The 16758-nt window shown below is 36.9% G+C and overlaps 1 protein-coding gene across 3 annotated transcripts in view; it reads left to right on the top strand.

The window, feature by feature from the left end:
• LOC150077402 (liprin-beta-1-like) overlaps positions 1 to 16758 on the top strand; it is a 400264-nt gene that overhangs the window by 42388 nt on the left and 341118 nt on the right. For all 3 annotated transcript variants that reach the window (XM_090386092.1, XM_090386090.1, XM_090386091.1), the window contains exon 2: positions 7113 to 7196. In XM_090386092.1, the coding sequence (XP_090242218.1) occupies positions 7113 to 7196 (84 nt within the window). The remainder of the gene's footprint in view (positions 1 to 7112; positions 7197 to 16758) is intronic.

Raw genomic sequence — 16758 nt, 5'->3', positions numbered from 1 at the left:
GAAACATCTTGTGGACACAACCATGGAAAACCCAGCACATATAAGGGCAAAAGTCATTGAAGGTGTTCCTGCTGCAGTGCAAGATTCTTCCAAATAGTAATGTTATGTGCAGAAACATACAAATGAGGAGAATCAAAACTTTAAGTGCACCAGCCAGTCTTGAATCTTGTGAGACAATAATTATATTTGATGAGTACAGTCCGACAAATTTTGAGCATTTTCTTCTAATTCAGGTAGAGACCAGTCCGACCTGCAGCACATCTTGGTATTTGGTAGGAAATATCACTCAATGTGGAGTGAACATATGAATGAATTATTTATGGATGGCACATTTTTGCTCTCTCCTTCTCTTTTTTTCTCAAATTTGCGTCATATTAACTAGAAAAGATGAAGGTGCATTTGCGGATTTTTATTGATAAGTTCAGGAAAATTCAGAAAACTTATTATTATTATAATTAGCCATATGGTGTAAGGAAGACTGAGGCTTTTGCTGCACTAGCCAAAAAGGAATTTCTGAGTTAACCTGAGAGAGAGAGAGAGAGAGAGAGAGAGAGAGAGAGAGAGAGAGAGAGAGAGAGAGAGAGAGAGAGAGAGAGAGAGTCAGAAGGGAATCACCAAGAAACAGAAGAATGATGATATCCAGCTCAGGACCCTGGGTGTGCCAAGCCCATACTCACCAGATGTGAGCCCCTGGGGTTAAATATGATATAGATTATGAAAGAAATACTGCCAGCCATGTACATCCACAGAAATGAACACACTTTGAAGAAGCTAACCACATAATTTTAAATAAGGTTAATAACTATAATCGGCAAAATGTTATAGAATATCTTTGTGGTATATCCTACAACTACAATATGGATTAAAAAAAGTAAAGGATTTGTGTAGTTTTATAGTTTATATCTTTGGCTTCCGCCAGAAGTGAATTATTGTAACTGGTATTGTTGCAATCATACTTGTATGATGGCAACAATAATTTATCTTCTACTGGACCAAGTTTAATGAAATTTTGCACGGAGCTTCATCTTAGCTCTATACTAGAGGAAACACTTTCAAACCTCTGAAAATTGCAGTAGTTTTTCCAGCATGGTGGAGAATATGAACATGTGATTAAGGAAATTTTCTCACATAATAAACTGGAATATGTGGATGTATAGCAAATCATTGGAAAGCTAAGCAATTTAGAAACAAAAATATTAAGGTTTTATTTGATACAAAAAACTTTCGGACAGTGTAAAATGCGTTAATTCAAAAATGCATATGATTTCAAGATTCAGAATGTAATTTTTTTCAGATTGAATGTAATTTTTTTCTTAACAATTAACCTCTGAGGCTGGAAAAGAGTTCTGCACATTTATGAAAACACTCTTCAACTTGGACATGTCATCAGATCTTTCGATAAATACTACATGTAATTGAACAACTATAAATGGTGTATTTAGTCGCGAACTAAAATCTCTTCAATGTAAAAATTATATATCCTACTTTAGTCATTACAGACCAATACTTTCAGTAACCGATATGTAATTATTATTAATAAAATAAAAACATTGTTATGTTATTATTCATGAATTTTATTAATATCTGAAAATTAAAAGATTTTTTACGCCTGCCAATGACTCTGTAAAATGTAAAACAACTTAAATGTGCTAGCGACAGGACACACTATGTACCTGGTACAGAATGTTTTTTAAACAAAAGCTTTACTTTGTTTTGAGATTCCAATAGCCATTTAAAATAATCAGTACCTTTACTTGTCAAATGGCTGTGATTTGTAGTTAAGAGTCTTTTTCAATTTTGTTTAAGCCACTGTTGCATTTGTAAGTTGTTTGCCACAGACGATGCATGCACACTGGAACTGGACAGCTTTGATTAACACCAATGAAAAACCTTCATAAGTCCCTTTCATTGTAAATATGGACTTCTTTTATGTTTCTTGTTGCACTAGTGCAGTGAAATGATTCAGAAGATTGTAATTCTTCATCACTAACTTTATCAGAATTGTCTATAGGCCAAGGCCAGAATCATCCTCATCCATCTCACACCTCGTCATCAAAAATCGCCACATTGGACCATCAGACGTTTCAAAAACACAACCACCAATAGAACATAAAACAAATGCCCCTGTAAATAACTAAATGAGAAAATCGCAAAAAATACGAAAACTTCACAATACAATTCACTTCTAACCTACACAATCCATGTTTTTCAATGTTTACAGCAACAGCAGTTTTGGGAAGGAATTGGGGAGGGTTGTTGTTGTTTTGATGTTTTCTGGCGCAAGGGCTACATACGCCATATTGCACCTTCTAAATCAATTGACTTTACATATAAAAACTGCTTGAGCAGCAGTTACTCTGGAGGGAGAGGCTGATGTTTTCAGTCTACTGTCTCTCCCTCCTGTGCAATACAGTGTTCACCAATTATCAACAGCCTCCCTGTCTCGCGTCAAAAACTGAGAATGGACTCAACCAAATGAACATGGCCCTACTGCCATACAGGGCTGAAAGGCCGCTAACGAAATTTGCTAACTGGGCTGCATGGTCACTGGCTGTCATTGCAAACACTAGCATCGCGATACACGCGAAGTTCAAAAAACAATGTTTATTTATTTATTTTTTTTCAATCACGATCTCTTACGGAACCCCTAGCTACATTTCACAGAACCCTAAGGATCCACGGAATCCCGGTTGAGAAACCCTGTTCTAGAGTTTACATAAGTAAAGAAGTCTTTACTGTTTTTCTTTGCATCAGTTTTTTTTAAGTTTTTTTATGTAGACCCCAAAACACGAGAGGTATTAGAACCTATAGTACTTAGTACCGTGCTTGGGTTGGAGGTTGGGAAGACGAAAGAAGATATTTGTTGACATTGGACTTGAACTTCTGTAGACTGTAATTTTCAGGAAATATGTATGAAGGAAGGTTGTTCCAGAAAATGACAGTCGAATGTATAAATTAGGAAGATGAAAAGTTGGTTCTGTGAGTTTGAAGTTGGACAGTAAATGGATGTTGGCTGGTGGCGGCATGTGTTTGGACTGTTTTGAAAGAGAGAGCGGGAATTATAGAAGCCAATTCAGAAGAACAGTGCCCATGGAAATATTTGTAGAAGAGGCATGCAGCAGAAACAGTGCGTCTATGAGACAGCGAGTGGAGAGACTTTTACAGATGAATCATTAATTAACATAACTGCCCACCTGAATGGAATCAAGAAGCCTGAGAGAGGTTTTGTGGGCACCACCCCAGATGTGGGAACAATATTCCATGGTAGGATGGATTTGCGATTTGTACAGAGTGAGCAGCTGTTTGGAAGAAAAAGTAACGCCAAGAGCGAAAGAGAAAACCAAGTTTTTTAGATGCAGAGGAAGCAATATTTGTAATGTGCTTGTGCCAAGAGAGATTAGAAGTCAGGGTAATCCCCAAAAGAGATATATCATTTTGCCTAGAAATCGGAGTGTCACTAAAGATAAGCATAGGAGCAGAAGAATCCTTTTTGCGAGATATAAGACAAGATTGAGTTTTAGAAGGATTGAAATGAACTAAGTTGTCTTTGCCCCACTGGAGAATTACCTGAAGATCGGCATTTAAGGAATTGGTAGCAGATTTTCGAGAAGTTGGAGCTGATTGGACAGGGCAAGGTTTCTTAAAATGGAAAGTGGAACGCAATGTACTATCATCGGCAAAACTATGGATAAGATTTCCAGTCAATGGAAGAAGATCATTAATATAGAAGAGGAAAAGAGGGGGGGGGAAAGAACTGAACCTTGGGAGACACCAGCATTAGTGGAGAAGTTAGAAGACAGAGTTAGAAGAGAGCCATCTACCATCACCCTCAGTGAGTGAACAGAGAGAAAACTGGATAACCAATTACAAAAAACAGTTGGCAAACCATAAGATGGAAGCTTGTTTACCAAACACGATAGAAAGCCTTTGAGTTATCTAGAGCAACTACATGTGTTTCACCAAACTTTACCATTGAATTAATCCATAAATGGGTAACATAAGCCAAAATATCACCAGTGGATCGACACTTATGGAATCCATATTGGCGATCATTGATCAGAAGGAAGGTTTCTAGGTAGTTTAAGAATTGGCAGTTAATTGATTTCTCCATTACTTTAGAAAGAGTAGAAGTAATTGCAATGGGACAATAATTGAATGGGACGGATTTGTCACCCATTTAAGCAACTGGCTGGATATGAGCAAATTTCCAAGCAGAAGGAAAAACACCTTTGGAATAAGAAAGTGAAAAAAGGCGGCAAAGAACAGGAGTAAGTTCAGGAGCACAGATTTTGAGAACAAGTGGAGAAATACCATCGGGACCTGGAACTTTCTTAGCATCAAGATTCGTCAAAATCCTTCTGACATCCTTTTGACGGAAGACCACAGGAGGCATTGAATGGAGTATGTTTGGAATAGTGGGAGGTGTTTTACCAAGATCATTAATACATGAGTTGGAAGAAAAATGGGATGCTAGCAGGTCAGCTTTATCCTTGGCTGAAGTGACAACAGAACCATCTGGTTTGAACAGAGGTGGGAGCAGAGATGGGCAAAAGTTGTGACCAATAGCTTTGGTAAGAGACCAGAATGCTTCGCTACCATCCTAGGCAAGAAGCAAGTTTTCTACACTTAGCCTGTTCAAACTCTAGTTTGGACTGATTAATAACTGCTTTATAATTGTTGCAAGCTTTGGTGTAGGCAGAAAATTAAACTGAAGAATTAGAAACTAGCCTGTTACGAAATGCAGTGTTCTTCTCTTGAACAGCCTTAGCAGATTTATTGGAAAACCACGGTTTAGATAAAGGACAAGATTTTAAAGTGGAGTGTGGGATAAAGGATTCCATTCCTGCAAGAATAATTTCGCTGACACGATTCTGAGCAAACGTTGACATCAGAAGTTTTGAAACAATAATTCGACCAAGGAAAAGAAATCTTGCATGGTCATCCCATTTTGCATTCTTGTAATGCCAAACAACACGAGGTTGGGAAGAGCCATGAGATAAAGGCTCCATTGAAGAAGAAACAATCACCAAGTTGTGATCTGAGGTGCCTAAAGGACCTCTCACTTCGACCGTGTACTTAGAAGGGTTGTTTGTGAGATAAAGATCAAGCGTATTGGCTGTATGATTAGGATTGTCCGGTATTCTTGTAGGTAAATGAACAATCTGTGCTACGTCATTAGTAATTGCAAAAGCCTCAGCATCTCGACCAGCTGGGTTGGTGTGACCAGAAAATGGAAGCTAGCAGGAGTTGTGAACATTAAAATCACCAAGGAAAATTACCTCACTGTTAGGAAAGTTGAACTGGAGAAAGTCAAGTTGCAAAGAGAGGAAGTCAAAGAGCTCCAAGCGATTAGTGGAGTTGGGAGAATGGTAGAGATGACAGATGAATTTGACACAATGAGGTAGAGAGATTTTAAGCCAGAGAAGATTGAAAAGAAGAGATTCCTAATTTAATAGTCTTTGACAGGGAATATCAGAATGGACATATGCATAAGTACCACCTTTGAGGCGAAAGGAATCATACAGCGAATAATTTGGGCAACTGAGATGCGCAGTAGTTGATTCAACTGATAACTGAGATTCTGTCAGAAAAAGTACATGGGGTTTGGCAGACTGCAAGTGGAAATGGACATCATTGAGATTAGAATTGAGACCACGTATATTTGTGAAATGAATTAGGAAGTGCTTGGGAGGTTTAGATCTTTTCGCAGATAAGCTTGCTCTATTAGTTTGACAATTCATGGTGTATTCAATAGTAAGAAAAAGTGGGTGGGACATGCTGTATGAAGTAATGAAATTTTTGGATATGGTGTACACGTGGTAAGAATATACTCAGATCCTTGAAATAATGTGGCCTCGACAATGCCCCCTGCATACACACTACTCGGACTCCCTCCAGTCACCATCTAGCAGAGTAGAGGTAGCAAGATTATACACTAGCTGACCGGAAGCCTCCTAGAGAGTTACCAATAGGTTCGGTCCGGCGTTCTAACTAGCGGCTGGCCTGCGAACACCGTTTTAGAGCTGTACCCTCGAAATGTAAGGAATATTGGATCTCACCACGATGTTCATCATAACCTCAAAAGTCATCAATCATACTGCATGATGGAAGAGATGGGGTAGGGTTGACCGGAACTTAGCTCTGGAGACTAAACATGGGTTCCACCACCTCAAGCCTCCAATAAGCAAAGTGGTGGTATTTCACCGGTTGATGAGAGTCATCTACCACGTAGTACTGCCTTGTAACACAGAGGGGCGGCATTCCTCCATATGGTGTGGGTGCCAAACCTCAACCCCTGCTTACGTTGGTTCACACCTGGGTGGTCACCCACCATGTACTTGTGCATGGAGGTTATACCCGGAATTACTAACAGTGCCAACATCGTGAAGGATTTGGCTGTCACAGACTGTCCGGACTTTGCCGAAATTGGGTCCACTTGACTTGAGTGTCGCCCGAATATCAGTTCCATCAGCGTTTTAGACTCCCAGGTAGCAAGTACAGCTTGTCTGGCATATCTGAGAGAATGTCTGTGAGACCTCAAGGACTGCGTTTGCATCATCTGTTTGATCAGTTGGAGATTTTATTTTGATTGTGATGGAGAATTGTATCACAAATATTTACCCCTTCTTTGAGGAGGATGTCTTTCTTTAATTCTACAATCAAATCAAATGTGTCCTAAAATCTTTTATCTTAAGTTAATTTTTTAAACATCATTCACTGAAAAGTGAAATTTCCTATGGCATGCAGAATTCGGATAGCACATTATGCATTCTGAATCTTTTACCAAAAAAATAATGGTATGATTTGAAAGAATGAGTTATGTGTTCACTCTAACACAGAAAAGATAATATTAGATTTTTACATTTTCAATGTAAAATATGTAAAAAATGTATTTATATTTTTTCTATGTTTTTGGAGATTCAGGCTGCTAACACAAGTATTATTTTTCATATTGTAAAAATTAGTGTTTAAATATGCTCCTAAATTATTTAAAAATTTTCTGAGATATGTTTTGCACAGAATTTATATATTTTGATTTTATATTATACATTATTTTTGAAAGTGTTTGTATAAGTATAATAGTAAGAAATAATATTTTGTTCTGAGAATAGCCAAGTTCTCAAAGTGCTCATTATGAAGAAATGCAAGAAAAGATACATCGTTTTGCAACTGATAAAGAAAACTTATCACTTCAGGTAAATCTGAATATGTTTAGTTGTGTTGTAATAGTAAATTTAAATAGCTTTAATGAAATTCTGGACCTTTAACTGTTGCATTTTAACCATTTTCTCCTCCCGTTTCCTAAAATGGCTTATATGATGAATACAGTACTTAGATCTTTTCTAAAATCAAGAAAACATCTGCTTGTTTTTGCCTTAGGTGGTCTAGTAATTACTCACTTACTATAATAGATTAGAGACTCAAAGATATGTGTTCATGGTTTCATACTTCCAGAAAGCATTATGTCATTGCAAAGTATGCCATTCAGATAACTCTCTGTGATATTACATTGGCTGCATCACTTTCCACCTGGTTGGAATGATCTCATTTCAACTTTCACCACTAACATAAGGAAAATGAAAGAATAAAATTATAACTGGATTAGAACATCTCATTAAGTGAGCTAATTACAAACTAGTTAAAAATGACAAGGAAATCTGAATGCACATTAAAGATAACATGTTTTCTGTGTTGATGTGTATAAGCATTATAAAGTAACCTAAGTGCTTTGCCATAATGCATACAGGTTATCAGTATACGAGCGGTGTAAAAGTAAAAGCATGCGAAATCAACTGCTTGATTCTCTCGGCACACTGATTAAACTCTGGACTGTTAGCGTCGATTGTTCATTTTTGTTTGTAGCTTGGTACACATTTTTATTTGTTTTTTGCTTGTGTTATGGTTAGTTTATGTACATAGAAAATTTTGAATTTTGTTCTGATTTACAGCCCTCAACTCAAAAGTAAGTATTTTCTTTAAGTTATGAATTCTATGAATTCTTTTAGTTATGAAATGTATATGAATTTTCAGAATGTTGAGGATTTTGGAATACTGTTATTTCTCAACATTCTAAAAATTATGGCACACTGAACAGGCCTCTCAAATATAGGTGCAGCAAAAGTGTTAATGAGAATGGAAAATAAAAAAATATTAACAGTAAAGGAACATTTGTTAAAAGCACACACATTTACAGTTCCATGCTACTTTGAAGTTAAACCATTAATTTTTTGTCACCATTGAAGAAATGGCAAGCAAGAAAGACTTTTAGGCTATTATATTGCTGGAGGAAGTAGCTGTTGTTATGCAATGTATCTGCTTATCTGTATGTTGCAGAAGTCACAAAGTCACAAAGAAAGTTAGGGAAGTGAAGGTAGATTATGAGAAATCTTTGGTGAAGGATGCAAAGAGAAACAGCAAAGACTTCTTTACTTATGGAAATTCCAGAATGAAGGGGATGAATCGGATTGGTCCATCTGATATCGATGGTTTGTCTCTTGATGTTCCTGCTCAGGTAGCAGGCAAATTGAATGATTATTTTGCATCTACATTCACACGAGGAATTCTGTATGGAAGTGGAGGCCAGAAGTTTATAAAACTTTAACAAGGAGCTAAATCGTTTTGTAATAACTGAGAGCAAAATTGAAGAGAAATTGTTTAAGTTAAACATAAGAAAGGCACTTAGGGTGGAAGGGATCTATACAGTTATATTGAAGAAGGCAGCAAAGGAAGTAAGCAAACCCTTAGCCACAATTATAAGAGCATCCCTGTATTCAGGGAAGGGTGCACAGACTGTAGATGTGTAAATGCATCTCCTATTCACAAAAGGGATTCAAAAGGGTGACGCAAGTAATTACAAACTTCTTGGTTTAATTTTTGTTCCGGGGAAAATTATGGAGTCACTGGTTAAAGAAGCATTGCAAGATTATCTAGACAAGACTGTAGTTCAGACACAGCATGGGTTTATTAAGGGGAAGTCTTATCTGACCAATTTGATTAGATACTATGATGTGGTCACAAAGGAACTGGATGCAAAAAATAATTTTGATATCATATATAAGCAATCCCCATATAACACAGTACTTCTACAACACGGTTTCGCTTTAACACGATTGATAAATTGCGGCAATCCTTGCACAACATGGTATTATATAACGTGGTTTCGCTGTAACACAGATTGAGAATTGCGAGAAATCTCGCATAACATTTTATTTTTGAGCTTTTGTGCTGGGAAAATCCTGCTATTATGTTAGATGTTATTTTCAACGTTTCCATTCCTTTTTGTGAATCCCTGCTGTTGACTCGCTAGTTATTATCGCCTTCATGATGTTTTTCTAAAGCACATTTCTGGAAGTCACTACCATAAAACAATAAAAACAATTTGCAGTTTCTGGTTTATTGGTCTTTTCTGTTAGTGTAATCAGTTATAAATGTGTAGTAAACTCAATCTTCTTCCATTTGATATAGTACCGGTTACTGGATTTCTGTGGGTTTCATGTTATTATGGTGAAATGTGTTTCCCCTTCCATGAAATATTCAATCATATAAAAAACATAAATAAATTTTCAGAAACTCATTACTCTGTATCTGACTTGTGCATATCGTGTTTGTTTGTTGCAACTTGTACGTGCTGTGTTCTTTGTTGTTAATTGCTTATCATTTTTACTGTTTTAAATTTTACAACAAAAAAAAGTCAGTGAACAGAAATATCAATTAGTTAGTATGTACATATTACAGTACGTATTAATTAAGCTATGTATGTATGCATAAATTTATTTTTATTTTGCTAACTGGAAAATATTCTTCCAATTTTCATGTATCATTTAACTTTGTTAATTGGTAAGGTAATAAAATTAAATTTGTGCTTTATATCTAAGCAGGGGTCCACTGTATTTTGTTGGGAGATCCCTGGGTTAGGTTCTGTCTGTGTTTTTGAACTTGTACTTGTTTGAGACCATAAAAAATTGAGACTTTTAAGAGAACAGAAGGTACACAAAATCTAGATGCTGCAGAAGAGATTGTGCTTAGCAGTGATGAAGAGGAAGAAAATTAAATGAACGTACATTATCTGACATATAAGTATCACAGTTTGTAAAGTAAGATTTTTGTTCAGTTATTACTATTTTAGTTACTACTATTATAAAAATAAAGTTAAAATATTAAGTTATTACTACTATAAAAATTAAGTTTCTATTAGTATAAAAAAAAAAGGTGCATTTTTGTTAGCTTTTGGAACGTAACCCGCCTTTTTGTACTGGTTCTTAGTCCCATATAACATGGATTCGCATTACACAAGATTTTGTAGGAACCAAACTACCTTGTTACCTGTACTTGGATTTCAGGAAAGTATTTGATACTGTTGCACATGGAAAAAACTCTACAAACTGGAGCAGTATGGCTTTGAGAGCAAGTTGTTGTTATGGATAAAGGGATGGTTGAATGGAAGAAGAAGACAGAGAATGGTAATCAATAGACACTGCTCTTTGTGGATTAATGTTATTAGTGGAGTCCCCAAGCATTTGGTGTTGGGCCCATTCTTGTTTTCTATATTTATCAATGATATTGATGGAGGTATATCAGGCTTAATGTCCAAGTTTGCAGACGATATGAAGGTTGGCAGGGTTATTAATGGAAGTTGCTACTGGAACAGGATCTAGAAAAGTTTAGCAGATGGGCCGAGAGGTGTAAACTAAAGTTTAACATTTGACAAATATACAGTACTGCATATAGATAGCAGTAACTCCCCAAAGTAATGTATCAACTATGTGGTACTACACTCAAGGTAGTGGAGAATGAAAAAGACGTTGGGGTAATTGTGCTGTCAGATGTGAAGTTTTCTGAACAGTGCAGAGAGGCTGCATTGTTCAGAAAACAAGATTAGTTTGTGGTATCTTGTCAATAGTATACAGTAATTTTTATAGCAGGGATAAGGAGATGATTATCTCCTTGTATAAGGGCGCTGGTCAGGCCACACTTTGAGTACTGCATGCAGGTCTCAGGAACTCATTTTAGGAATGATGTAGAGCTTCTGGAATGAGTACAGTGAAGGGCAGTGAGATTGCTTAGGAGAACAAAGGGTTGCTCTTACCAAGAAAGGCTTAAGTTCAGCAAATTGCAGTATCTGGAGACTAAGTACCTGTGAGGTGATCTGATTGAGATGTATAAGACCTTGGTTTGAGCAAGCTTATTGTTGATAGGTCTCTCGCTCAGATTACGCACCTGAATGGGTATAAATTCAAATTGAGGAAAGACTTTCGCAGAATAAATGTGTGCTGTTTGCATTTATCAAGTGGGTGGTTGATTGCTGAACAAACTTCCAGATCTGTTGTTGTGGAAGTTGATAGCTTAAATAAATTCAAGGAAGGAGTGAATGAATGGGTAAAATGGATTTTTTTTTTTTTTTTTTTTGGCTGATGCTGTATAAGCTTGCTTTCTTGCATCATATGCCTTTACTAATGCTATTGCCAAGTGCAAGACATAGGAATAATAATATTTCAAATTTATGTTATCAAGATTCCAAAAATTGCATATGATATATGTGTTTTTTATGGTCACGGAATTTAATTGGACTTTGGTGGAAATTTCTAAGTTTACAGCTTTGTTTATAATGACTGATGTTCAATAATAATCACAATCCTATTGATATGTGATAATGTGATTAGGTAATTCACATGAAGCCGAACATTTAACATTTACTTAGTTTATATTGTTGAAAATGGAGTGACACTTTTTTTTTTAGAATAACTGACATATGCAATGTCACATGAAAGATGTGACACTTATCTGTTACCCCAACTGGACATATTATCTTGATGTTCTGGGGGCAGAAACGTTTCAAGTGAGCAGGTAGCTAATGCCAGGGAAGAGAGCCTAAAAAACTTCCAAGGGTTGTGTTAAGGTTGTTAAATATAAAAGAACAGTAAGTCTTATTGTTTATATAGTAATGTTAGAAGTGTTGTCAATAAAATGAGAAAATTCGAACTGCTGGTTAAAACAAGTAACGCAGACATAATAGGGCTTACGGAAACGTGGTGCCACCCGGAAATAGGGGATGTGAGTTTCAGTACAGGTTTTGTAATGTATTTAGGAAGAAAAAGGTGGTGGGGTAATGCTTATTATCAGAAGCAACCCGAATGCGATGATAGCTTTCCCGGATTCGGACATTTCAAGTGCTAGTATAGAATCTGTATGGTGTGAGATAGTTGGAAACAAAGGTATAATGTGAGTAGGAGGGAGTAATTTTCAGACCAGGTGATTGTGAAGATTATGATGAAAGCCTCTTTCAATTTGGGTGATTTCAATTTGCCTCTAATTGATTGGAGTAAATGGGAAGGAAACTCGACATGGGGAACAAAATTTTTAAATCAACTAGATGACTGTTATTTATATCAACATGTCAGGGAAAATATTAGAGAAAAGAATATCCTAGACCTCATCATCACTCATGAATCAGATGACATAACAGGGCTGACAGTAGAGGAACCAGTAGCAGGAAGTGATCACGGAGTTCTATGGTGGATGATGAAGAGAGAGAGGTAGCAGTAGTAAAATGCAAAGGAATGGGTTATAATTTCAGAAAAGGAAATTACAATGCCTTAAGATGTTACATGGCCTCTATTAACTGGGTAGATATCACACAGAGAACAAATACAATTGAACTGTGGTATGCTTTCAAAACATTAATCACAGATGCCTTGAAAGAGTATTTACCATTAAAAAAATACTCCACGAGGAGGGTTCCAAGTTGGATGAATAGTGATGTTACCACATTACTTGAGCAGAAAAAGGTGGCATGGAAAAGTTACACAGCAATAAAAAGTACTGAAGCCTATAACAGCTACAAGATGATCTGTAATAGAGCCACATAAAAGGTTCGACAGGCAAAGGCAGTTTATGAGAAATTGCTAGCAAACAGAGCAAAGAGGGGGGGGGGATAAGGAATTCTTCACATATATAAATGCTAAGAAGAGCAGGACAAACCAGATCGGACCTTTACGTAAGGGAAAGGGGATAGTATTAAATACACCAGCTGCCATTGCAGACGAACTCAACAGTTATTTTCATCAATATTTACATAGTATGAATCAGAGCTGTAATACTCAATTTAATTGGTTTTTAATTATTTAATTATTTATATTTTACTATAATGTACCAGTAAGTTGTTGATTTTTTTCATTTTTTCCGTTTTAATTTATGAAGGGTATCATATGGAAGTGTTCTACATACTATATTGAGGTAAATTCCTCTTATTATTTTACAAATTGATATTTACAGAAGAAAAACCTTTTGTGGCAATGGGAAATTGTGGGAGCGAAGTTGAAAAATATGTAATTAATGATACTGAAATTTCGCAAGATTATTTAATGAAAAAACTTTCGAGCCTACAGGCCAGTAAGGCTCCTGGAGTTGATGGAATATACCCTATAATCTTAAGGGAGAGAGAGAGAGAGAGAGAGAGAGAGATAATCTTTAATGCCCTTCACGGCCAAAAAGCCAGGGGTTTACATTTGTACAACTTCCCGAAACTTCCGGGAAAATAGAACAATTAATTTACAAAAACAGGTAATTTTACAAAAGAAAACATATTTTATACAAAGGAGAGAACTCCTTACGAGAGTTAGGTCTGATTGAGCTGACTTAACATCGAGATAAGAGCACCAGCTCAATCAGACAGGAACAGATGCAAGGTACACATGTCAATGCAGATTAGTCCTACTAGACATAATTTTTTTCCTGTAAGTCCGGTCAATAGCGAATTTGTTCAGGTCGGCGTCAAGTGCCTGGGTTTGCTTGAACATCTGCTGAGGAAGGAACCTGTCCGAGAGATGGAGTCGCGCTGAATGCGAGTAGAGCTCGGGATTGGCCCTAAGGGCAGCAGGGGGGATCCTCCAGCCACAGGTATCCCAGAATGAAGGTGTTGCGATTATGCCTGTTATCATCTTGACTGTTGCTAGGAGGCGTTGGTCTTCGACTAAGGTGGGAAGCCGTGGAATCCCGAGAGAGTTGGCAAGCTGCGTGGTGTGAATCAGAGCTGGAAGGTTGTGCTTCCTGTTGGCCCATTTTAGGAGCCAGAATTCTGTGGCAAAGAGTGGTTTCTTTATTGATGGTGCCGCTGACGTCCAAATTTCAGCAGCATAGAGTAAAGGTGGAAAGATGATTGCTCTTATGTACCTCACGGTTGTCTTTTTATCTCTGATATGAAGGAGATGCTGTTTTGCGGAGGTGGCAAGTGAGTGCATTGAACCATTGAGACTAATTACGCGAGCATCACTAGATTCTGGGAAGATTCCGTTGGATTGGAAAAGTGCCAGTGTATCTCCCATACATAAAGGTGGTTGTAAGAGTGAAGTGGGAAATTATCGACCTGTCAATCTGACTTCAGTGGTAGGGAAAATCATGGAGACAATGATCAAAGGTGGAATTCAGGATCATTTGGATAGAATTGAAATTCTCAAGGATACTCAGCATGGTTTTGTGAAGGGAAAATCATGTTTAACAAATCTGATTCACTATTTCGAAAGGGTCACTCACGAGCTGGATTTAGGGAATAATTTTGACATTGTTTATTTAGATTTCAGCAAAGCTTTTGACTCAGTCCCACATGAGCGGTTGCTTTATAAGCTGGAACAAGTTGGAATGACTTGGAAAATCCTTAGATGGATAGCAGGATGGCTTCAGGGTAGGAGGCAGATGGTTGTGATAAATGGCTATTCCTCAAATTGGGTTGATGTAAGAAGTGGGGTTCCCCAAGGATCAGTATTAGGACCACTGTTGTTTTTCATTTTCATAAATGACATTGATGAATGGATAGATGGTGTGATGTTTAAATTTGCAGGTGATGTTAAAATTGGTAGAGTAGTTAATGATCACTGTCAAGCTGAGCTTCTTCAGAGAGACCTAGATAAACTTCAGGAATGGTCAGAAAAATGGCAGCTATGCTTTAATCCAGCAATTTGAAAGGTATTACACCTGGGGAAACAGTAACCCCAAAATAACTTATGCATTTGGTGGAGTTGAACTAAAGCCAGCGTACTGGAGGAAAGGAACATGGGTGTTACGATACAGTCAGACGTGAAATTCTCTGTGCATTGTAAACAGGTTGCAAGGAAGGCCCATGGTGTCCTATTGATGATCTATCAAACTTTTGCAAGTAGAGATAGGAACGTGATAATCCCATTATATAAGGTTTTTGTTAGGCCACACTTGGAATACTGTGTTCAAGTATAGAGACCGCACCTAAAGAAAGACATTGAGCTTCTTGAAAGGGTGCAAAGACGAGTAACTTGCCTTGTGAGATTGGCAGAAGGGCATCCTTACGAAGAAAGACTTCGAATATGTGGGTTGCAGAGTTTGGAAACTAGACACCTTAGAGGAGATTTGATTGAGGTGTTTAAGGCTCTGAGAGGCATCAGTAAAATGAATGAGGACGAAATTTTCAAGATTATAAATGATGCTAGAACTAGGGGACATAAATTCAAGTTACAGGGGGAGATGTTTAGATTGGACTGTAGGAAGTTTTATTTTAGCCAGCAAGTTATAAATTACTGGAATAAGTTGCGTACATGGGTGGTAGAGGCTGACAGTTTGGGGAAATTCAAAGGTCATCTGGATAGTACCTTCGGGTGAGGGAACCGCATAGGATGATAGGTGTAATTTCCTTTTCTTTTATTAATTATTAGTTTTTTTATCATTGTTTTATTCGGTTTTTTTTTTTTTGGCTCGTGCAGCATAATCTTTCTTGCACCATGCGGCCATTACTAATATTAATGTATAATTGAGGTACACCATGTTGTTATTATCATAATAGTCACCAGAGGGCTTAATGCAGGTGATCCTCTTATTTTAGAACTGGAAATTTTGCTAATAACTTTCATTAATGCATGTAAACTGTAATTATGACTTTTGTGTCATACAAACTTCCTCTACAAGTGAAGTTATGACTGTGGGAATAACTTAATTACTCAACTGTTCCGTGAATTTATCCTTCACTTTGCAGTCAAAAGTAAACTTAACTTCAAGGACCAAATCCCAATTGCTCTATTTACGAGTACTCTTTAGTAAAGAATGATCATAATTTTTTTTTTTCACATTGCTTTTTTAATGATCCATATATTGATGGTCCTTTTCAAAGTAGTTCCGTTTAATGAAGTGCACATTCCAAAATTTCAAAATGTGCCGGATGACTGGGCACATTGTCAAGAATGAGCAAGATTTTAAATGCTATGTGCTTCTTTAGGCAATATCTTTTTCTTTAAATGCAAAAGCAATTTAAAAACCAATCCTCAAAAATTTTAGCTGTCATCCAAGCTTTTTCAGTGAACTGGTAAGGAGCTTTTTGATATTCCTTTAAAAGCACGAGGATTTTCTAATGTATAAATTAGAAGTGGTTTAAATGTAAAGTCACCCTCTGCATTGCCACATAACAAAAGTGTTAACCTGTCTTTTGCAGCTTTGAAACCTGGGGTGGTTTTCTCTTCTTTTTAAATGAATGTTCGGCTTGGCATACGCTTCCAAAATAAGCCTGTCTCATCAGCATTAAACACTTGACTAGCGAGGTAGCCCTCAGTTGCAATAACGTCGTTTAAAGTTTTCGGATACAAAGAAGCAGCTTCCGTATCTGCACTGGCTGCTTTGCCCGTTAATTGTAGTTTGTGAAGATTTTGATGTTTTTTAAAATTTTCAGCTAACCCTTACTATCTTGAAAGACGTCTGTATCAGATGGACCTTTTCTTCTTCTTGTAAGGTGGTTAAAAATTTGAT

This window comes from Mastigoproctus giganteus, chromosome 12 (genome assembly GCF_048544385.1).
Source record: "Mastigoproctus giganteus isolate SK-2022 chromosome 12, ASM4854438v1, whole genome shotgun sequence".
Lineage (NCBI taxonomy): Eukaryota > Metazoa > Arthropoda > Arachnida > Uropygi > Thelyphonidae > Mastigoproctus > Mastigoproctus giganteus.
Note: the sequence above shows the minus strand (reverse complement) of the source record. Positions and strands in the feature narration are given on the sequence as shown.